Source organism: Epargyreus clarus, unplaced genomic scaffold (genome assembly GCF_041222505.1).
Source record: "Epargyreus clarus isolate Ecla_fem2 unplaced genomic scaffold, WU_Ecla_fem_2.2 ptg000011l, whole genome shotgun sequence".
Classification (NCBI taxonomy): Eukaryota; Metazoa; Arthropoda; class Insecta; order Lepidoptera; family Hesperiidae; genus Epargyreus; species Epargyreus clarus.
In genome coordinates, this window is record NW_027332219.1 from 5,445,090 (window position 1) to 5,470,662 (window position 25,573).

Below are 25,573 nucleotides of genomic sequence, written 5' to 3' on the forward strand. Positions count from 1 at the left end.
TGACATGATTGGAATTAATAACACATTTTGTAGTCATAGTCATGTAGGTAAATTAAATAGTAGGTATAGTCCGCGCCAAACTGCTAGTCCGCTCTGAATATAGAAATGAGTCGCGTCGCCATAGCAAATTATATGACTACACCTGCTCGCAACAACTTCAGAGCGAACTAGCAGTTTGGCGTGGACCACAGACCTTACAAATACAGGTCTGTGGCGTGGACTATACTTATAATAATAAATTTTAATAAATTTACATAATTTTCAGAGTTTAAGCCCAAATTTGAACCAGAACAGGGCACAACATATAGATGTAAGTTTTTTTGCAATATTGAAGTAACTAACAACCTGTCCACCTGGTAGTAGGCTACTGCCAACCTGAGATAAGAAAGAGTTCTAGTTGAGGTCGATTACAGATGCATTGTTACCTCTGACTACGTTGGAACGCCTCGGATAACTTTTCTTTACCACACCCTTCAAAGCGGATCACAGCAGCGCTTAACGCTGTTGTCATTAGACAAAAATTAGAGAGCGTGTGGTGTCTCCGGAATCGGAATCGGATTATACCTTCGATTGTGGAAGTGCACAGAGAATACCTAAGTATGTAAAAATAAAAATAAATATATTTTTTAGAATGTTTGTCTGCCAGTTTTTCGTATATGGAAATCGCTTCAAAACTAGATTGAAATCAATGGGTCAACAACACATTCATAGCCCGTATCATGAGTTAACATTTCATCTTTATTTCATTCAAATTGATCTACTCTATCAAAAGTTAATATAATTTAAAGTACTTATTTTAGGTAGTAGGTACTTATTTTTCTAACATTGCATGACGTGTTAGAAGGTGGTAGAACCCTTTGTGGTTCGACTCCGGCGGCACCACCGCCACACCTATTTCTACCTAATAACTGCAGTGTTAGGTGCTGCTGTGTTCCGGTTTGAAGGGTGTGGTAAGGGGGAAAGACTTTTCCGAGGCATTCCAGCTTAGTCCTCAGGGGTAGCGGCGCATCTGTGGCCGACCTCAGGTAGGAATATCTAATCCTATCTGGGGTTTATTACAGATGTACATGGGCGGCAGTAGCCACTTACCATCAGGTGGACTGCATGCTCGTCTGCTACTCCTATATTATAAATAATAAAAAAAAAACGTGTACTTAAAGTTCGTGACAATTTGAATTCGCCAGAATGCTCTCCATGAGTCCGAACGAATTCGCGAGCACAGCATGTCTTTAATGAAAATCCATTGTTTAAGTATAACTAACTATACCTTGGATTGTTTTTAGCATTATCACTTGGATCCTCACGGACTTGGAAAAGTGAGTTACCTATAACGTAGTTTTTAATCCAGAATCGACACAATATTCATATAAACAAGTAACAATAATTATTATTTATCGTTAAATGATTTTTTTTTTTTATAAATGTGTTAACTTTTCAGAGGGACAGACTAAGCAGATTATTGAACTTGGTAATTATTTAATTGTATGCTGAATATTTACGTACTAAAATAATACTTTAATCATGTCGTAATAAAATAACACATAATAAAATATGAGTACCTACAGCGCCCTCTAGTTGTGTTTTATAAATATCATATTTCATGTCGCGTCAAACCATCATACTTAGTTCTTAAAACTAAATTATTATGAATAATATTTCGAAATAAAATGCAGCAGCACTATCTTAATTTTATTCGGAGTTTAAATTCTAGCAAGACAATAATATTTTTATACATAAGGAACAAAGTGATTTTCATATTTTACAATATAACCGAAATAAATACGCTTATCAATTGATTAAATAGTTAAATACTCTATTATTTTTACAGAGAAACCCCGATGATGATGATGACGACCGCAATGATGATGACCAACGCTAACGAACGAACGAAAACCATCTTCAATCGAACGACGACTCTAGCGCTATGAAGAATGACAATGAATCTATTTTATTATAACTGTTTCAAAGAAATTACTCAATAAAGAGTGTTGCAACGAATTTTGTTCTATGTTTTATAATATTTAGTAGTATGCCTTCATTAATGCAAAAAATTAAGAGCCAAAATGTAATATCCTGTCAATCGATTCGAGTCGGATCAATCACAGATTATTGAATCAGTGATTTTCATGTCAATGTCAATCGGATCAACAGATCATATATCAATTTAATCTAGAAATAGAAAGAATCGATGTTCAATTATGCCCATGGTATTAAAAGTCACAAAACATGTTCATATGATTAACTGACATGAACTATCATTTATTGATACGTAGGTACCTAAAAATAATCATGGCAACGGCTTTCCTGGGCCTCTTTGCCAACCATGTATGCAGTTATCACTGATAGGTATATACCCTGCCATACAGATATCTAAATGATGAATTTGGATATCTGTTTCCGGGTGTTTGTGTATTCGTCTTTGTATATGTCCGTGGTACCCACAATACAAGGAATCCTTGCGTGGGGCTAGGAATGTAGAAAGTAGATCATGGCAACGGCTTTCCAGGGCCTCTATGCCAACCATGTATGCAGTTATCACTGATAGGTGTAATACAACACGGATACGGATACGGACAAGTATACATCCTGTAATGTAGCCAACTTTCAATTCGTTCATCCCGATTTAAAACCCGATATTATAAAAACCCTATATTATGTACGGTGCTGCTCTAGTTTGATAATAATGAATAATTCAACGTGTTCAAACTAGATTGCCAGCACCGCGAATTATTAAACGTATCTAAAGAGCAAAAAACGATTTCTTTTATAGTTACATTCACCTGCTTCGGATACAGATCCGAAGATTGTATCGGATCCATCCGGACGAATACACATCACTAATTGCCAATTTATCAGATTGACATTGACAATGTCAACTTGTCACTTGTTTACGTAGTGGCTTGGGTTATATTTTGTATCAATAATATCACCTTTTTTAAGTTTCTAAAGTTAAATAACTGCAAAAATGGCAGCAAAGATTGACCAAAAAGCATATTTACAAAAGTATCTCGGAGGATCGGCTGATAAGAAGAAGAAAAAGAAAAAAGTTTCCAAAGGAAGAGGGTTAGTTAGTGCTTTGCATATTTCGTAACTATTTAATATAAATGGAGTCTATGTTAAGTTAAAGTTATATGTATAACGAGCATACAGTCCACCTAATGGTAAGTGGCTACTGCCGTCCATGGACATTTGTAATGAACTATTGATAGAATTAGAGTCCCATCTGAGGTTAGCTGCAAATGCGTTGCTATCATTAAGGACTTTAGGAAATGCTTCGTTTAAGGATGTCTCCCTTACCATGCCCTTCAGACCAGAACACAGCTGTGCTCAACACAGCTATTACAAGGCAGAAATAGATGTGACAGTGGTACCATTAGATTCAATGCTTAAAAGGGTTCTATCACTTTGTATGCCTGGAACGGGAGGCATTTAACTAACACAGATCTGATCTGATCTTGATTATAGATGTCTATGTGCATCAGACCACAAATAATCAGGAAGACTGTATACCAGGTAACTTAACCTTACCTACTAACTATTACTAATAATAATTATAAATAAATAGTTTTTAAACATTTACACAAATAATTAACTGAAAAAGGGAGTAGTAGGTTACATTACTCCTGTCCATTCCATAATTTAGACCAATCAAATAACAATTAATTTTTTAAAATATGTCAAGCCATTTGAGTTGTTGTGCAAAACAATAATACATACATGCATATACTACAATACATACATATACTCAAAAAATCTTACTGTGTGCAGTCATGTAAAAAAGAAATAAAATACACCTGTTATGGAAAACATAACAACCCATGTGGCGGAGCAGATGCCATACTGGCCTCACGCTCATAAAATTCAATACCCTGCCATACAGATATCTGTATGATGAAATTGGATATCTGTTTCTGGGTGTTTGTGTATTTGTCTTTGTGTTTGGCACCCACAATACAGGGAATCCTAGTGTGGGGCTATGAGTGTAGAAAGTGTTTATTATTTAGTTTTATTATACATTTATAACCATTTTTGTTATTAGGTTCAAAATAATAGACGACGATATAGACCTATCAAAGCTGAGGCCGCTCGATGGTGATGAGTTAGACATACTTGGTGAGGGTGAGGACGCTCCACAGATAGCCGGCATCATTGACGAGAGGCCAGAGGAGGTCAGAAAGATGGAGCAGTTCAAAACTACGTCGAAATGGAGGGTTATTAATCAGGTAATGTCTTTATAAACTAATCTTTATCTTTTTCTGTAGAAAGTAAGTTTGCAATAATTAGAAAGATAAGTGATACCCTACTACTTAAAACTCAGCCTTTCAATCAGAGAGTCTAAGGTTCCCAGGCATGTACCACTGTTTAGTCAAAGTTATGTGCATATTTGAAATTAAATCTCGCTAGCCATAAGAATCAAGCAAAACATCATATGGAAACCAACATACCTATTAAATTAATAAAAGGTCTTAAAGGTGTGTGAAGTCTACCAATTCGTATTGGACCAATGCAGTAGATTATGGCCTAAACCTCTCTCACTGAAAGGAGACTCTTATCCTAAAGTAGCACTCTCCTTTGCACTAATCAAGTAATGACAGGGTTCACACATCCTTGAAAACTTTTTTAAGGACTTCATTTGTATCAGTATCTTTTAAGTTCAGTCTATCATTCTCTGTTTTCAGGATGATGGTTTCAACAGTAAGTTACAAATAGAAGAAATCAAGAAAAATGTCAAAGAAGTCGAAAAAGAAAATGAACTTATTTTTGGAAAAATGTACAGTGATTCAGAGGATGAACAAAAGAACGATTCCGACCTATCTCCTCCTAGGAAAGAGTCAAAAGAAGATCGATCGAAAAATGGGACTACAGTTAAACCCCAAAAACACAGAGACAGAGATTTTAGTCCGCCTAAAAAGAAAGATAAAAAAGAAACCAAAAATAGTAAAAATTATGATTCTGACTTATCTCCTCCGAGGAAGAAAGAATCGAATTCAAGAGCAAGGGATTCTGATTCTGACATGTCGCCACCAAGAAAAAATGAGAACGTGAAATCTAAGGAAAAAGTCAGAAAACCAAGTCGATGGGGTGATTTTAAGGAAGAACAAAGAAGAGCTCAAAGGCAGGAAGCTAAAGAAGATTCTCCACCTTTATACCAAAGAAGTTCGAGATCTCCAGTTAGGAAAAGGCCTAAAAATAAAGAAGAATCATCAGATTCAGATATTTCGCCTCGAAGAAAAACACAAAATAATAAATCTTATGATTCAGACCTGTCACCACCAAGAAAAACAGGCAAAAATAGAGATGATTCAGATTCATCACCACCACGAAAATCCAAAAAGGATTCGAAAAAGCGAAATAGATCTTCTGATTCCGATCTTTCGCCGCCGAGAAAGAAAAAGAACTCGCCGGAAAGGCAAAAATATAAAGATAGCAGGCACAAAGAAAGAAATGATGACAAATATAACAGAAATAGATACAATGAAGATAGATTTGAAAGAAGTGATAAGAGAAATCCGAATTCGTCTTCAAGGGAATATAGATCAAAAGATTCAAATAGGAGACAAAACAGTTCAGATGAATCACCAAGAAACGACAGAAATAGAGATGATAAAAGGAGATATAACAGAAATAGCAATAGTCCACCGCCAACTAATAAGAAAATGGAGAGAAATGATTCAAATAGAAGGAGTGAGAGAGATCAGTCACCAAGAAACGACAGAAATAGAGATGATAAAAGGAGATATAATAGAAATAGCGATAGTCCACCGCCAACGAATAAGAAAATGGAAAGGACTCTAGAAGGGAAGAAAGCTGGTCTGCAAGATGCAGTGCAATTACGACAAGAGAATGAAGCGTTCAGACAGAGAGAAAACGAGGCGTTTAATAAAATGGCTGATGATATGTCAGGCAGGAACGCTCAAGTTGTTTCCAGAAAAGGTATAAATTTTCATTATATTTTTGAATATGTGAAAGTGGTAGAACCCATTGTGACTCTACTCCGGCGGCACCACCGCCACACCTATTTCTGCCTCATAACAGCAGTGTTGAGCGCTGCTGTGTTCTGATTTGAAGGGTGTGGTAAGGGAGACATACTTTTCGGAGGCTCATCTGTGGCCGACCTCAGGTATGAATATCTTATTCTATCTGGGGTTGATTACAGATGTACATGGGCGGCAATAACCACTTACCATCAGGTGGACTGCATGATCGTCTGCTACTCTTATATTATGAAAAAGAAATGACTTCAATTTAATATTTGTTGTAGTATTATAAATACTACAATATAATGCTTATAATATGTATGTTTGTATTTAGAGTAGTTGTAATTAGAGTAGTTTCATTTTATCTTGCTTAGATAACTTTGAAAATGGATGAATCAGTTTTGATCGATAATTTAAAGGTATTATTTATATAACCTATTTCTTGAACCTACTTCGAAAATGTGCGTATTTTGTATAAAATTATAAAATGCTTAATATAATATTAAATAATAAATCCAATATGAGTCTAATTAATATGTCTTTTACAGGTAAAAGAGAAACATCGGAAGAAAGAATGAAACAGAAGGAGAAAGCAAGCAAACAGAAGGAACTGGATGAAAAATACAAAAAATGGTCGAAAGGGTAAGTGTTGTTTCTTTGCTACGATATATAGATGAATAGTAATGGGTAGGACAATAAGATACTGTCCATAGGCATGCTTAGTCCAAGCTTCTCCATCTGACTAGATATTTAGAAGAGCAAAACAATGGCATGGCACCCTCCACAAGGAATCGATTGTTGATTATAGTAATTATTATTATCAATATTATAATCAACAATCAGAAGTAGAGATACCAAAGAGGCATTAATCAAAGCAAACACGCGTAAGTGAAACTATTACATTTATTTTAATGAATGGTTTAATATAACACTACACGACGTATATCGTATCGTACCTAAAAAATGTTTTTTCTACAAATATTGTACTATTTTGTAACCAACTTCATGGTGTTGACATATTTTGTGTATCTGCAAAAAGTCATCCTCATTATTTTCCCAAATCCTTCACAAGAATTATAATAACTTCAATAATAATTAATTCCCAATCATTTTTCTCCAATGCCTTAAATTAAGAATAACTTCAATAATAATTATTTCCCAGGTTGAAACAAATAGAAGACCAAGAGCAACGTATCCAGGAGTTCATGCACGAAGCCTCGAAACCGTTAGCAAGGCATAAGGGAGACCGGGATTTGGAGGACAGACTGAAAGATGTGGAACGGGAAGGAGACCCCATGCTCAAGTATATACGGGAGAAGAAGCGGGAGAAGGGGGATTTGGGACCAGGTTAGATCACATTTTAGTAATGTAATTTATATTTGAAGTGGTTCGATTTCGGAGGCAACACTGCCACACCCATTACTGTATAACAGCACTGTTGAGCGTTGTCGAGCATTGACGCGTCTGACGCGCAAAGGGTCCCGGGTTCGATCCCCGGCCAGATAGCTAAATGATGAATTTAGCTATTTCTGGATCTGTTTGTGTATTTGTCTCTGTGTGTGTCCATAGCACCCACCATACAGAGAATCCAAGTGTGGGGCTGTGAGTGTAGTAAGCATAGTTATCTGAAGCATTCCAACTTCCGCACACTTCATTGCAACTTCTGCACCGCATCTGTGAGCAACCTCGGGTAGAACTCCAGTCCTATCTGGGGTTCTTTACAGATTTCCATAGGCAGCAGTAACCATAAACAATCAAGTGCTCCGACAGCATGCTCGTTTGCAATTAGAATCTTATAAAAAACATTACTAATAAATTATGTGTTACATCGACGCGCAACTTCGCTCTACGTTAAAAATACACTTTATTTTTCTAAACACGCTTTAATAATTATAAGGCTTTTAGCGTCATTTTATTTCCCAAATTCGCCACAATATTACTATAATATAAATATTCTTAATTTATTACAGAGAAACCATCGTACAAAGGCAGTTACCCACCTAACCGCTTCAATATCCGCCCAGGGTACCGTTGGGATGGAGTGGACCGTTCTAATGGCTATGAGAAGAAATACTTCGATCAACAAAGCAAGAGGAAGGCTCAGGCCGAAGAGGCTTATAAATGGAGTACTGAGGATCTTTAAACTGATTGATTGCATTTCAAGGATGGCAAATTCAAATTAAAACTATGTAATTAATCTGAATATAGAAATGAATCGCGTCGCCATAGCACATTCTATGACTACACCTGTTCGCAACAACTTCGGAGCGGACTAGCAGTTTGGCGCAGACTATACTAAATGTCACTATAAAAATGTGAAATATATGAGAAATGTTCGTGGCGCCCCTGGTGGTAGAATGGGAAAACAAAAATGTAAATATTTTTTTTAATTATGTGATTAAAGTAACATGTCATTTTTCTTGTGTTTTTTTAAATAATTCTTTGAGTGTTTCGATCATTTATTTTTTGGATTATTTTATACTAATGACTGATAAATAAATAAAGTGAAATACGAAAAATAGTTTAAAAAACCAAAAACAATTATCAGCCGACTAACTTTAAAAATAATTATGTCTTCATACACCCAGCATAACAAATAATATACTTTTAATTGCTATCTTCTGACAGTGATGCTAGCTTGTCAGAAAGCTTCGTATTTCGCACATAGACTTAGAAGGCAAGGTTGGAGCTTTTATCTACTCATCTGCTGGGACGAGGATTGGGTCATACCTCTTACAATCATACACCATACAGACCACTATATCTCATTAGGAACGTGGTGCCGTCCCGCAAACCTATAAATTCGGTCAATAAAATATATGAGTTTGTAAATAAAACACACCGTATTACTAATTGTTTATTTATTAATCTATTCACGAATTCACAACACATTTTAATTCAACGAAATGAAGAATAATTTTACAAATACAAAAGACAACCTATTTACTTACCTACACCACAAACCCGATTTAGATATTGAATATTATTACAAAATACGCTTATATTTGGTTCACACAGCAGGAACTAGAAAATGACTAAACAATTTAAAAAGAAAAACCGTCGAGAGTAAAATTGTACACTATGTGTACTATATTAAACCCTCATTTCGTAGTAATTCGCGGAAATCTAAATTAACTTAGATATTATTTGACAATTAAGTATTTTATCATTTATTTTCAAACGTAACTTTAAATTGTTATTTATTTATACAAGGGTTTAAATAATCATGAACTTTTTGATATTGAATCTAATAGAAAGATTTAATTAAAATGTACCTTATTTAAATACAGATATCTTAAAAAATACACGTTATTATGAAGAGACAGATGATAAAATTTAGTTTATTTACACATCGCCGAATAATCATTTTTATTGCCTTAAAACCTTAAATCAAATGACCAGGAAATTCTTTAATTACAATATGCGGAGTTATCTTATATCATTTGAGTTATGTGAACCAAGCCTAAAATGAAACACTATCTAAATTTTACAACAAATAAATAAGCTATACCTAGTATTATAGTTAAACCTAGTCTAGCAGCCTATGGAAAATATACAACAAAAACTTGATTTATTACTAAGGTTAGGTACATTAGATATTGCTTAGTCGAGTCAGTCACTTGATAACTAAAAATAAAAAATAAATTATCTTTCAAATGTGGAAATATTAACTTTCAAAATCTATAAAAGATATGCTATTTTTACCAATATTAAGTACATATAAGTTAGAAAATTTCCCCTTTGTAGTTAATTTTTATAACCTAGTAACACTTAAGATCGCCACAGTGGCCACAGTGGCCACTTAAGATCGCCTCTATCATATGCACAGAAGTTTTTTTTTGACTTAAGATGTGTATCGCAATTTTAAGAAAGATAAATTCTTTCTAAAATCTCAAAGAAATTTACGCCATTTAAGAAAATTAATAATATGTTGCTGAATTATATCAGAGGCGATTAAAAATACCCATTAACAGTTTTATATTCTACAGCTACTCCCAAACGTACCAAACCAAAACTAATCGATTTAAAAATATACATAAAAATAAACCTACATTTGAAACTATATAACGGAAGGGTTTAAGAAAAAAGGTTTAGGAAAAAATAAACAGGTTGAAAAAAAGCTGTATTTAAATAAACACGATACAATAATTGTACAATGAAGATTGCTAATCACATCATTATTTTATCAGTCTGAAGCATTATTTATAACTGAAAATAATGAAACATCTAGTAATTATTACCTAGGTTATTATGTGACTAAGATAGGTTATTGTAGAATCAAAATTTACTGACAAAAACGTAACAAAATTTGAATACATGCATATTTTCGTCTTCAATTAATATTTCACATGAAATATAGCAAATACATATATCGAGAAAAACAAAAAATACAAAAAATAATGGAAGCAAAAAAAAACTATTGCACACAAATGTTAAATGAAATAATGAATCACTTGTTATAAAACAGATAAATTATTTAAGTAATTTACTTCTATTTGATGATTTTTAAACTCAACTGCCATTATTAATAATCAATCTATCCAGCGTTTCGCCTACCAAAGATCAACATTTAATATTATATGCATACTAAAAATTTACACATTTCAATATGTGGTTGGTAATAAATCAATAGATTGATTATCAATAACCAGCATATTATTAAGAATTTTACTAGAATTCTTAGGACACTCGTTAGTATTAAGATTTCTTGACATATATTAAATCAAATAAAAAAATTCACGTTTTTTTTTCTAATTCTGTGACATTACAAAGATGAAAAATGAACACCAAAATTAGATTTAATATTTCTTACTATCTAGAAAAGAATAGACCAATAATTTTACAACATTCAAAGAGAAATGAAATATTTGGCTTATTTTAGACACAACTCGTATTAGAAAAATTTGTATTTCAAACTTAATTTTAATTCTATTCATTTCATATTTCCATACATCTAGAAAATCTAATTCATATCATGAATTTGTCTACTATATTACTTTTACTATTTTGTATTGATTATCACATTTACGGTATATGTAAAGCAATCGCCCTTATATAATATGTTATGTTAATTCGAATTGAGTAAGCCAGCTCTTTTTATATATTTGAGGTCATTTATAAATTAAGTTACACATTTAAGGGATCGAAAAATAAGCCCTGAGAGGTTGACGGGTCATAAATATTATAAAATATGACCTCTGCTCAAAAATTGGAAATTATAAAAATATATAACTTAACTTATAAATTACCTTTCAACATTGCTAGACATAGTAAAATCTCAATATTATTTTATTTATTACAATGTCGTTAAAAATACTTACTTTTAAACGATTACAAATTTTGATTATGTCAATGGCGAGCTGTAATACAACAAAAGCAATGGTTATATTGGCTGAATACATTTTGAGTTAAGTTATTTAGTCAATATGTATTTTTTCTGGATAAAAGAACGCATCGAACTCTCAAAAGTGCTAAGATGTTTACTTCATTTATCAAATTATATAATGTAACATGATAGCGTTGGTTAGCGACACTATTTTCATCATAAAGTAATATTATACTAGTAAAAAAAAAATATTAATGACATATTAGACATGGATGATTTTAGACTAATATTATTGTGCAATTGGGACATTTTAATATGTAAGTGGTACCCACGATATGCTGGTTCTAATTTCTTTTTTGGCGATTTTTTAGGAATGGCGATCTGAAATCGATTAATCGGAGAACCGTTTTTGGACTAAAAAATCGATTATTTTAATCTATCTCTAGTAAAGGATGGATCGATTCAGTGAATCGATATATCATCCTAAAAAATCGAAATTCGATTTTTTCGAAGTTGATTGAATATTAACAAATGTGTTATAGACTTTTTTGCTTTAACATATATTGATACATGAAAAAATAGTGCCGTGTCACCATTTGTTATTATTTATTACAATCTGTATTAAACGTTATGTAGAGTTTAACCAAAGATGCTGCGATCAAAATTATGACAATGTTATTATGTTTATTAAATTTGTTTAATATCTAATACAGTGTCGAGATAATCAGATGTAGTGTTGCGGATAAATCGATTTATCGATAGAATTCTTACCTAATCACTCATACTATCAATAATACTACTACATTAGTATCGACGATACGGTCACAATACTAGTCTGACGTGCAGAGGGTCCCGGGTTCGATTCCCGGCCAGCCAGACATCTAAATAACGAGTTTAGGTTTCTGTTTCTGGGTCTGGGGGTTTGTGTATTTGTCTCTGTGTGTCCATAGCACCCACGACACGGGGAATGTGTGGGACTGCATGTAGAAAGCGTATATTACTATCCATACCTCAATATGCGATTTCAATAATACTCGATTGATAGTATGAGTGATTTAGGCTAACATCGATATTGGATAATAAATCGATATCTCTACGATACCAATCGATAGTATTACTCACTACCAAATCAAATCACGGTCAACTCCCAAGAATCACTATCGAAGCTATCGATACCCAATATCGATATCTATCAATCGATACGCAATATCGATATATATCACGCAACACTAGTTCAACGTTATGATGTCAACGTCGCCCTCTGTAACCACCCCGGCCCTTTCGGTCCCTATCGTCGTGTTCGTTCTGATACCGCCCTTGTTGATAGCCTTGTTGTCCTTGATTCGATTGGTAGCCCTTATAACCGCTACCGCTACTGCCACCTAAAAAAACAAATTAAACAAATTTAGCAAGCATTATATATGGGGTGAATTTTTCAAATAGGCCTTCAGGGCCACATCGGAAACTATAAGGATTTACGAAAATGCTGAATCGGCTTCTAACTCCTTTCAGCATTTTGCGCTAATCATTATAGTTTCGGATTTGGCCCTGAAAGCCTATTTGAAAAATTCACCCTGTATATCTAGTCAGCAGAAATTGAGAAACATGAGATGCTTTACCGGCGTGCGCTAACTAAAAGGTTCGGTATAGACCAACATAATATTAATCAAAACTGTTATTCTTAGTTCTCACAACATAATTGCATCACAAAAATATAATGGGCATGATGACAGTATTAAAAAATCGAAGATTTAAAGAATAAATGATTTTCTTGAAAAACAATATATTGAAAGCATTCCCAAAAATGGCCCAGTTTTAATAAAAACTTTAAAATTTATTATATTTTCAATAAAATAAAAGTATAAAATAATGCAGTCGGCCATCTTGTCTAAAACGCTAATCGGGGCGAAATGACGTCATTTTTTTGGCGTGTCACCGTATTGCTTGAACTTTTCTGTGGGATATTGAAGCGTGACGTCACTCGCGGACGCTAAGACACCCGTAAGCATTTTCGCGCTTAATTAAAATATGTTTTAAAAATGCTTATATTTCCGTTAATACTGAATTTATTGCCGAAATAATACGATTTTTGGAATCTTTTTTGGGACTTCAAAATTTATCATCATGCCCATTAACGCCCAACGAAGTGGGCACGAGTCGGCTAGTCTACACAAATATTATAAAGAGGAAAACTTGGTTTGTTTGTTTGGTTGTAATGAATAGGCTCTAAAACTACTGGACCGATTTTAAAAATTCTTTCACCATTCGAAAGCTACATTATCCACGAGTAACATAGGCTATATTTTATATGAAATTTATTTGATAAATACATTTTGAGGCGGTACAAAGTTTGCCAGGTCAGCTAGTCTTTATATATATTTCTTATGTGCGTGTGTATGTCACTGAACTCCTCCTAAACGACTGGACTGATTTTGATGAAGTTTGTTGTGTGTGTTCAAGGGGACTTGAGAATGGTTTAGATTCACAATATAGTCCGTGAGAAAAGGTGTTTTTAATTAATTTTTAATTCGTAAGTAGTTATAGAATCGGAAACTATGCATTTGATCAAGTTATGATCTTTAGCAAAGTTGTTGTCCAAGAGCCCACGAGGGTTTGGGAGTTGGTAAGACCAATTTTCGACAGATGGCACCACTGTCATTCCAATGCAGGTACAAATTTTCCGTTTTATGTATGTCATATTATTTCTATAAAACGCGGGCGAAGCCGCGGGCACCACTAGTAATATATAAATATACATACCTGGCGTAGTATAACCCTGATTATAACTTCCACTGCTATCATACCCTTGGCTATACTGATTACCACCGTACCCTTGGTTTTGGTAGCGGTTATCCTTATAACTATCGTACTGGTTATAACCGGATTGGTTGTAGTTTTGGTAATTGTTCTGGTTGGAATAACCGCCGGGTGGCACTTCATAGGTTTGGTAGCTACGGTGGTTCTGATTCTGATTCTGATTGTAGGTGGCTGGGCTAGTTTGTGGTCTGTGAAAAAATAATTTAATTATTAGATATGATTTTTATTATATTACACCATTAATACAAATAATATAATTTTCAAGGTGGTAGAACCCTTTGTAATTCGGCTCTGGCGGCACCACCGCCACACCTATTTCTGCCTCATAACAGCAGAGTTAAGCGCTGTTGTGTTCTGGTTTGAAGGGTGTGGTAAGGGAAACATACTTTTCCGAGGCGTTCCAGCTTAGTCCTCAGGAGTTGCGGCGCATCTGTAGCCGACCTCAGGTAGGAATATCTAATCCTATCTGGGATTGATTATGGATGTTCATGGGCGCAAGTAGCCACTTACCATCAGGTGGACTGCATGCTCTTCTGCTACTCCTATATTATTTAAAAAAGCCGGCGATGCATTGACAGGTCAGGTTGCACGTCTGCTTTATCGTTAAGCTCAAATATAAAATAATTATATTTTAAAAACTAAAAAACACACTAAAATCGCACAAGAAAAATCGTTAATCTTGATTCTTGACGATCCTGACGAGGAGAATAGGATAAATTATTAAAATCGTATATTGTCATCGGTTCTTGATAATTGTTCAAAATTTTAAATTAATCCGACCGTTCAAAGTGGATAAAATCGAGTTCAAAGATTCCGTTACATACATACATACATATATACATGCATACATGTGTAATATCACAAATTAAACATTCACAAAGTTATTGTATTATTTATTACGTTTATAAAAATATTTTTGTATGTATGGTAGTTACAATTTCTTTTATAACAAAATACCGGTTGGCTACATATTCGAAACAAACAGTTTTTTTTTTCATTTATTAAGTAATGAACTCTTTATTTAAAAAAAAGTGTACGTTTTTACGAAATATATTTTTAATGTATTACTTTCAAGCAATTTTTTTTTTTTTTAAATATTGACTGTTACTGTTTAACTATTAAACTTGAAATAAAAAAATCAGTAGAAATAATATTTGGAATGAATTAATGTATGAAATAAGTATGTACATACGTGTATGTACGTACATACATACAACCAAAGCTAATAAAATGGTGTTAAAAAAACTCACCTTCCCTGATCCCGTCCATGGTCCCGTCCATAGTCCCTTCCTTGATCCCGCCCGTGGTCCCGTCCCTGATCCCGCCCATGGTCCGATTGGTCCCTACCGTGATCTTGACCTTGATTGTAACCACCTTGGACCCTACCACCCCTCCCCCGTCCAGCGGGGGCTCCCCGACCACCCCTACCACCACCCCCACCACCCCCACGGCCGCCACCACCCTGGGGAAAAATAATATGATTTTAAACTAAAATCATCATGGTCATAACATCAAAGAATTAGTTGATTAACCAACAAATTCTTCGATGTTATGACTTATGTATAGCCCTTATGGATTATACAAAAGTCATATGTTATGTATAATCCTTAAAGATTAGTATGCCAATGTATGAAAAAAATATGTATTTTCTTTAAAAAAAAAACCTTTTTGCTTTAGTTTTTCATTTATCATTACTTCAAGATATAAGCAACACTATCAGATAGGGGAATAATATAGAGGGTATATTTTTTTTTTTCAAAATGAACTCGTTCGATTCCCGGCTAGGGAAAAAAATATGATGCAGTTTTAGTTTTTATCAAAATCGGCCTCGTAACTCCTTTCAGCATTTTTCGTTGATCCTCATAGTTTTGGATTTGGCCCTGAAGGCCCGTTTGAAAAATTCACCCTGTATATATTGGGCAAATACAGATCTTGAGCTAGGGAATCATGCCATAGAGACTGTTGTGATGAAATAAATTGCTATTTCAACATTAAACCATATAAATCGCATATATGATATTTAATTTGCCAATGATTAGCACTTTTCCAGCTGCAAAGCATATACAAATACTATATCTATATGCTCATTGTACACACATATATGTCCTTATGTGAATAGATGACACCAAATACATTAAATTCCGTTATTAATAATGAATCTTTACATTTTTTGCCTACCAGAATTTGAAATTTGACAATGTGTAATATAAAATAATTTTCAAATGTCAAACTTTGGTAAACAAAACATTGGATAGATTGATTTTTGATAACGGGCGTAAATAAACTTATTGCGACCAAAGCCGGAAAATAACTAGTACATATACATTTAGCTAAGCTTATATAATTGCGATAAAGTATATAAGATACATATTTTGACTATTTGATAGTATGTTATAGGCAGAAATTGTATATGTACATTTTGGCAGCAGTTTCGTAACTTACTTGCCCACGATTATCCCAGTTGTCCGTACTCTATAAATATTTAATAATTAATATAAAATGTAAATTATCGACATTTGTTAAATAAAAATAAATACGTGTACGTAAAAACTTTATAGTTATAGGTTTACCATACATAGGTTTACTGTATAAAATACAATCTTCTTTATATATATTTCTCATGTGCGTGTGTATGTGTCTGAACTCCTCCTAAACGATCGGACTGATTTTGATGAAATTTATTGTGTGTGTTCAAGGGGACTTGAGAATGGTTTAGATTCACAATTTAGTCCATGGGAAAAGGTTTTTGTAATTAATTTTTAATTCGTAAGTAGCTGTTGATTTTGGAATGTTTCACATTGGATTCGACAGACTTCGCTACCATCGCACTTTCAAATATTCTATCTATTTTTCAAACCCGAAAGTGATAAGGGTTGTTCACCCTTAATATTTTTTTTATTTATATGGCAACGCAACGTTTGCCGGGTCAGCTAGTAATTTTATAAATGTACTTAAATATGTGTATAAATAAAATTGTAAATACACTTTTATAAGGAGTTGTCATTATTGCTTATTAATCTTATTCTTTATTAATAAACAGTAATGCAGATACCACGAAATCGTAATTCGAGTTTTTCTATTGCACTAACATTTTGAAAACAACCAAATATAATTATAAACAGAACATGAATTTCTAAAAAATCTATAATTGGTCTTCAATATTGTGTGACTGAAAGTCTGAAAAGACAGAAAGATTTGGCTCCGTTTGACCAGTTCCCTATAAGCCGTAAAGACTCACAACATCACATTTGTTTATAGTCAACAGACTGATCGCAGATTTCCTTTCTTTCAAAATCATTTTTTTTTTTTATAATATCGGAGTAGCAGACGAGCATGCAGTCCACCTGACGGTAAATGGCGACTGCCGCCCATGGACATCTGTAATAAACCCCAGATAGGATTATATATTCCTACCTGAGATCGGCCACAGATGCACCGCTACTAAGGACTAAGCTGGAACGCCTCGGAAAAGTATGCCTCCCTTACCACACCCTTCAAACCAGAACACAGCAGCGTGTAAGACTACTGTTATGAGGCAGAAATAGGTGTGGCGGTGGTGCCGCAGGAGTCGAACCACAAAGGGTTCTACCACCTTCAAAATTAAGAATCTATATCCTTAATTCACAAAGTCTACAACCCCTAAAGGCTTACTATACCATTGTTATGCACAAGAAGAAACCCTACATTAAAAAAAAATTAAAATAAAACATACCTGAGGGGTAGATCGCTGCTGCCACGATGGCATTTCAGGGGGAGGGGGTTGCTGCTCGTTTGGCCTTCCACCCCTATCGGGCACCTGTAATATTTAAATTACACATTATTTAATCAATAATTTACCTGAAGCATAGTTTGGAAAATAAAATTAATTTGTTTTCAACATTATTATCACTGTTGTTCAACTTGTTTCATTTAACTTTATTTGTCATGATTTCATCATTTTGTAAAATTATACCGGGAATAGCATTACTTTGTCTTAATTTTTTTTTTGCAAAAAAATATGTAGTTTTAAAGGACCTTTGATTTTTTTTTATAATTTAAAAAAGCTGTTTTCTGTCCAGCTATCTTGATGAAAATCGTCTTGTAAAGAACATACAAAAGCGTTACTTTATCTTATTAACGTTATCATTATCAAAAAAATAGCTTTCTTTGTTAACATATTAAAAAAACTATATCACAAACATACAAGCATTATCTACAATTAAGTACAAGAAACATACCTTCCCAATCAAAACTTTACTAATCTCGCTCTGTGTATTCTTCCTGACGCTCGCACTAGAAGTTTTCTCCACTTGTAGCAGAGATGTCCTCGCTGCGAGGAAATCTGATAACCTCACATCGGGCTTCACTTTGAGGAGCTCTCGTTTAGGACGGTACGTTGATTGGATGTGGTCCTTCTTCGATTTGAGACGGTCTGACCACTGGAAAATAATTATAATTTATTTATTTATTAACCAAATTCATAGCTTAATTATTTATGATATCTAATACATAATATTAAAGTAATAGTTAAAATGGGTTTACATTTTTAACCGACTTCAAAAAGGAGGTGGTTATACGTTATAGATACAGTCACTAAATATGTATGTGTATGTTTGTGTATTGATTTTTATTTGTGCACATTTTAATGTTTATAATAATTAACATTAACAATATTTTAAATTGGGTTTGACATACATTTATAAACACGATTTTTATTTGCCTGTAATAATGTAGTTATGAACAAAAAAAATGTCAAAAACAAATAAATTAGCAGATATATGGTACAAAGCATTCGGTTATAACATTGTAGATAAACGAAAACATTTTGAATAAAAATAATGTAAAATTATGAATACATCTGAATTTCATACAATTCCACCAGGATTTTTTAATTCATAATGAGTTGATTCAATTCGCAGCTAGAGATAAAGATCTTTCTAACTGTAAAATGCAATTTTAATTTTTATCAAAATCTGCCTCGTAACTCCTTTCAGCATTTTCGCTAATCCCATAGATTAGTAAAGATACTTCGCCGCCTTGAAATTGAATGAGGCCACAAACGGCTTATTAGTAAGTTCTTTTTTTGAATTCTTGACAAATAAAAACATTTTTAGAGAAAAATTACGAATATATAACTAATACTGCGTAATTTACATAATAAATAAATAATTATTTCAAATATTTTAGGGACATTTTAGCACGGAGACGTGGCAAAACTTTTTACGCAAATATTTCAATTCTCAAAACTGGGTACATTTTCTTGTTAGGAGTGAGTAATCTTTACTAATCTATGGCTAATCCTTAGTTTTGGATTTGGCCCTGAAGGCCCATTTGAAAAATACACCCTGTATACACACATTCCTATTCATAAATTGCTCTATACATAATATGTATCATATATTAATACTTTTAACATATTTCATCGTCAATTACGTCATCAACCAAAAAAGATTAGAACCTTACCTCAAAACTCTGTATCGTGCACTCAAGCCTAGTGATGAGCGTCTCCCGTCTTAGTCGGTACTCTTCAAACATCTCCGAGAACACCGTCTCCAGCTGTTTCCAATCACTGTCCTTCAATGTCTTATTGTAGAGCGGTTTACCAACTAGTTTGTCACCTGGAGATTAAATCATTTATTTAATACATTTCATAAACTACTCAGTCATAGCCTAGTGGTTAAGAAACTCGACCTCTGATTTTTCAAAGTCATGTGCTTATTAGAAATTCCTTATCCGTTACTTAAACGGTGAAGGAACACATCGTGAGAAAACCTGCGTACTTGAGAAATATCAATAAAAAAGATTTTTCAAAGGTATGTGAAGTCTACCAATTCGCACTTGGCCAGCACGGTGGGCTATGGCCTAATCCTTCTCATTCTGAGAGGAGACATTTGCCCAGCAGTGGGACTATAATGGGTTGATTATGACATCTACTGGAAAGGAAGCCCATTTTTTACTCACAAAAACATCTAAGGGGTATGCCTGGGCTGTAAGTTTTCACATATTACAAGCATCATTCTCTTACAAGCTTTTTAACTCAAGGAGGCTTTTAAAAATATATTTAATAACCTTATCATATAATAATTATTAATTCTATTACGTATTATATTTATTTATCTTACCTTCCTTTTGTATGGTGTCCTTGAGTTTTGATTCCAATTTTGAGAATAATATCTCTGGAGTAATGTTCGGGGGAGGTTTATTAAACTTCAGAGTTATTAGTATATCCTTCAGATCCTTAGCTGTTGGGGATTCTTGCTGAAAATAAAATAATTATAGTTTAAAAATTAAAAACTACACTAAAATTGCACGAGGAAAATCGTTAATCCTGATTCCTGATCCATGACCTGATCCAATCTTAGAAATAGGTGTGGCGGTGGTGCCGCCGGAGTCGAACCACAACAGGTTCTACCACCTTCAGTGTATATAATTCTGTAGTAATTACCATGACAATTTCCATGCCAGCTCCCTGTTTCTCCTTCGGACAGTCCACACTGACCATCCTCGCAGCCATCAGCTCCGATATTAAGTAGTCTAGCAATAGTAGCCGATCTTCCCTGGTTTGCAGACGTGAAGACATATGGCCTGAAACCAACAAACTCCAAACTGAGTCCAAGAAATAAACTACATCATAAAAACATAATTATCATTATAGAAAGAAAGAAAGAAAGAAACATTTTTATTCGGATAAATTGTAACACAAATGAAATATAACAGAAAGACAAAAAAGAATAAAATAACATAAAGAAAAAAAAAAAAACATCAACAAAAGGACAATAAAAATGTACATTCACTTTTTACTATAATATGTGTTGCAACGACCGAAAAGGGACAAACTCAGCTTGTGCCACGTGCAGGTAAACTGAGTCATGGCGCTGATGTTCAGTTTATAGTCTGTCATCAACCCTTTATTGTCTCACTGCTTGACATGAGTCTTCACTCAGAATTAGATTTAGCAAGCTTGGTGGACTATAGCCTAAGTCCTTCTCATTTTAAGCAGAGACCAGTACCCAGCAGTGGGACTATAATGGTATGACGATATTTGTATAGTCCGCGTAAAACTGCTAGTCCGCTCAGAATATAGAAATGAATCGCGTCGACGTCGTCAAATTGTACGACTACACCTACTCGCAACAACTTCAGAGCGGACTAGCAGTTTGCTGCAGACTATACCTCATCAATTTTAAATAGACTACTAGAAGGATATTAGTAATGGAATGGAAATGGGCACAGAAATTAATTACAAAACATTAATGCAATAAAATTTTATAATTCTACTTTATTTTTTGTAATCCTACTTTAAAATAAACAAGATTCACCCTGACTTCGAGTAATAATCATAATTAATAATCTACCTTATCTCTTAATTACAAATGCAGGTGGACTGCATGCCCATTTACTGTGTATTACAAAAATAAGTATAATTTTTTATACTCAATAAATTAAATAAGTATTTCCAACACAAACAAGTCATTTTTTTAATACAATGTTTAGTCACACGTAAAAACAAATGAAATTATGTTAATATCTCACTTCTCATACACATAATTATTGTGATGACGCATGTGGCGGAGCAGTCACCATACCGGTCTAACGCACAAGGGGTTCCGGGTTCGATCCCTGGCTAGACAAAGGGGTCTGGGTGTTTTTGTATTTGTCTTTGTGTGTGTCCATGGCACCCACAATACAGGGAATCCTAGTGTGGTGCTGTTAGTCTAGACAGCGTTTTTTTATTTTTAGCAATTACCTGTAACCAATTTCTTATAAGGGCATCCGAGTTCCTTTAAAAACGAACTGAGTTCGAGTAGGAAAGCACTAGACTCGTCCGGATCATTCATCATGCTGATGCTCTCCTCCATCTTGCAGAGCTTCTTCAACTCCTCGGCCAGGATGTGGACCAGCTTCGTAAAGTCCAGGGACTTGGGGCCACCATCGATGGCTTTGGAGAAGACTGCCTCGTCGGATAGAGGCCCTTCATATCTGGAATGATTTTATAATTACACAAAGCATGTTTTTGGGCGGTCAAAGTTGGGATTGAGCATGGAGTTCAGATGGTAAGTGACCACTGCTGCCAATAGAGGTTCTGAAGTAGATGTTATAACCCAGATTGTATAATAAAATGTAATGTAATCAATATTAATATAATTATAATGTATTTTTAAAATTTTGCATGCTTCCCTGAAGCTAAGTGTGAGGAAAATTGTTAATATTCCTATCAACCCAGATTGTACCACATTTAACAGCAAATAAATGAATATGAATATGAAGCAAGTTCTGACATGTAGATATTGGACTAAGGACCGAGAAAGTCGCCACATAAGTAACAAATGTAGTTCAATTTCGTATTTATAGTATCCATAGAGCGAAAGACTAATTTTAGTCTTAGTGTATGTTTAAAAATGGGCGCATAAAAGCTTTTCTAAGGTCCTTTAAAGTGGGATATCAAAAAATCCCTTCTTAGTGGATTTCTAAATCATAAAATGAAGTATTGTCCAAAATACATGGTTCTAGCTTCAGTAATTTAGGCTTTGTGATGATTAGTTAGTAAATGATTGTTTTCGCTTTTTATTTAGATTTAAGTTGAATGGAGTGGTATTATTATTAAATATGTAGAGTTCAGTAGTTTTAAAAGATCTTAATTTGATAACTTGATGTTTCAAATCAATTATGAAATTTTAAAACTTGATATACAAACCCGGCGAGAAATTTTACCCTAAATTTTAGGCAAGGAATTTACAAAAATGGGGCTAATCTTGCCACATATATCCTGCTTTATATTAGAAATATAAATGATGATGATAAAACCTAACCTTAAACGAAAACTTACCCCAAGTCGTTTAGGGAATCCAAAATGTCGTTCTCCATATTGTAGTTCTTCAAATACACATGAAGAAAAGCAAAAATAAATAATTGTGCAATAACAATATCGTTCCAAATTTAAGTCCAAATGGAATACACGCACGCAGATGTTAAAATGAACTATACTATTAGCGTTTTGTTATAGATTTATAGAAAATTTTAGCTATAACCGGCAGCTGCCAATAGGTGCTTGCCCGATCGTCAAAACCAGTGTTGACATCCATCTGTTATAATTTCCCAATTAGTAGAAATTAACTTATGCAAATAAATAAAATTGGGTACTTGACAGTTATAACAATAAAATATGAAATATGTTGGATATGATAGCTTATAGGTAAACATAAATTATGCAGTATTTCGTTTATTTTTAATACGTTCTAAGTATTTTAATTTTTAAAAAGAAATTTTCGATTTTTTATCTGTGGATTTTAAATCCCAAAACGGCGACAGTGCTGCCTCAAATGTCATGTGACGTCACTACATCGAAACCAAACAAGACAAATAATAATTAAATCGTTTGCTGTTAGAGTTGGTTGAATTTATGTTGTGAACCGAAATGAAGCCATACTATATTAAAGCTGATAGCGTGAACCTGCTTAAAGAAGATCCATATATGCAGTCCAATAAATCAAAATGGATACAAAAACTTCCGTGAGATAACCTATGGAAATATCAAATAAACAACGTAAGTAAAACATTCTTTATATTTACATTTAATCATATCGGACAATTAAAACATTTCTTAACTGACTTCAGACAGAAGAAAGGTTGTCTTCAAGTAATTATTCAGATTTTTTTAAATATACTTATATTCTTATGTGAACTGATTTAAGGTTATTAATTGGTTATATTTATATTTACAGATCTTACCGACAATAGTATAGTGACGACGTTATAGAGTATGTGCAGTTTAAGAGGAAGGCAAGTTTGTGTTTCATGAAAAGTAAAAGTTGTCCTGAACACAAGGTACATCAATTAAAATAAAAATGTGATGACTGTCCTGCCTAGAAGAAGTGAGGAGCCAAAAGTTTCGAAAGTGGGCACCAGTCTGAAATACATAAAGTAAAGTACACGGGAAATAGGACTTCTTTACTTGCGTAACCTACCCAACAAGATGAAGGAAGAAAAGTGACCATACAGTTCCTATTATTGCATTGCAATTTAATTCTGAAAATGACAGTGATAAAAATATATATCCATTTGTTACGGAAAATAATTTTAGTAATGAAGAAAAGCAGACACGCAAGCAGCACAAAAATTTAGCTTAGGTGATCTGTAGTAATTATTGTAACTGTAACATATGATAAATATATACAAAAGTTCTACTGTGTGTACTCACTAATAGAACCATATAAACCAAATAAACAAAGAAATCGGTTAATAAAATACTAATATTAGCAAATCATGTATTTTTAATTATACAGTCCTGTAACTTAATCAGTGCACATGCACCATCAATAATATTTTAATTGTGTCCTATTAATTACAGAATGGGCCCTTAAAATAGAATTCTCATAGACGTCTTATAATTCTATTCTTATCATAGACATCTGTATAATATATTAAATATATGAATACTTCCACTTGCTGTTTTGTTTTGATTACGTCCCGTTCCAATGATTTGGAATTGACGAATCAATCGAGAGAATCTGCAAGTTCTTTAACGTTTATGAGATTTGGGTTTAGGAACTTGTATAAGCAAATTTGTTACGATCGTACTTGTACACATCGTCACTGCACACATCTTATAACTGGTCATTTATTTAAATTTTAGTTATAATAGCTAAATAACTCTCAATTTTCTTATAAGCGTTGTTTGTTTACAGTGTAATGACGTTCCGCCACAAAATGACACTTGACCGCCTGATTTAACGCGACGTTCCGTTCACCGTAAAGAAAGTTCGATTTTTATTAATGAATAGCCCTTTTTTCGAAAAAGTGATCAATGAAAGGCATATATAATACGTATACTAATTCATTAAAACACTTTCCCAAAAAGTGTCAAGTAGCCAATTGCAATTTCTTTTTGTAATGTTGTATTTTATTATTTGCATATGAATCGATTTATGATAAAAAAATAATTGTTAATTTTTTTGTCTGTTTATTGTAGCTAATTTCATTATGACATAAGGAGTCATTAATGCTACTTTTAATTTAGAAAAATAATTAGAGTTTAACGAAATTAATTTATTATTACGTACGAGATATACGCTATTAAAATTGTGTGGAACTTGAGGGCACAGCTTATCAAACATTTAATATTGATAAATTAACTGACAAAATTATAAAAATAATTTGTTACGAAATAGCTTATCAATAAAACTATTCATAATCGTTTTTTAGTGTATTTATTGCAGCACCAATGACATACATATATGTTTAGATACCTATAAAATACTTAAATTTTATATTAAATCATTTGCGCACTTTTTATTTTTTGCCTTGTTGCATTATGAAGTAACTCTGCTGTGAAGTTGCTATTATCGCAGTTAGTATGTTATCAAGTAATTAATAACTTTATAAATATTATACAAACTTACTCCGATTCACCATGATTTAGAATAGGAATAATAGGAATGTCAATATTTAAATAATACTTGCCAACTTCTGAATA

At 33.4% G+C, this 25,573-nt stretch overlaps 2 protein-coding genes and 1 long non-coding RNA gene across 3 annotated transcripts; 2 read left to right on the top strand and 1 right to left on the bottom strand.

Annotated features, from left to right (window-relative positions):
- The first annotated feature begins 2,868 nt into the window (after nt 1-2,868).
- Nucleotides 2,869-8,395, top strand: LOC140745865 (uncharacterized). Its single transcript, XM_073077797.1, has 6 exons — nt 2,869-3,063; nt 4,040-4,223; nt 4,680-5,934; nt 6,527-6,620; nt 7,141-7,325; nt 7,949-8,395. The coding sequence occupies exons 1-6, from the start codon at nt 2,966-2,968 to the stop codon at nt 8,119-8,121; spliced, it is 1,989 nt and encodes a 662-aa protein (XP_072933898.1). The 5' UTR covers nt 2,869-2,965; the 3' UTR covers nt 8,122-8,395.
- A 3,564-nt stretch (nt 8,396-11,959) lies between these two features.
- On the bottom strand, nt 11,960-23,166 carry LOC140745866 (protein FAM98A). The gene is made up of 10 exons (XM_073077798.1): nt 22,928-23,166; nt 21,848-22,080; nt 20,546-20,685; nt 20,223-20,358; nt 19,564-19,718; nt 18,339-18,539; nt 17,834-17,917; nt 15,372-15,583; nt 14,065-14,309; nt 11,960-12,686 (listed from the first exon to the last, which is right to left on the bottom strand). Exons 1-10 carry the CDS (start codon nt 22,963-22,965, stop codon nt 12,553-12,555), a joined length of 1,578 nt encoding a protein of 525 aa, XP_072933899.1. The 5' UTR covers nt 22,966-23,166; the 3' UTR covers nt 11,960-12,552.
- A 115-nt stretch (nt 23,167-23,281) lies between these two features.
- LOC140745867 (uncharacterized) lies at nt 23,282-24,284 on the top strand. The gene is made up of 2 exons (XR_012102712.1): nt 23,282-23,644; nt 23,823-24,284. It is a non-coding gene; the product is annotated as an uncharacterized LOC140745867 (long non-coding RNA).
- Nucleotides 24,285-25,573: the final 1,289 nt, after the last annotated feature.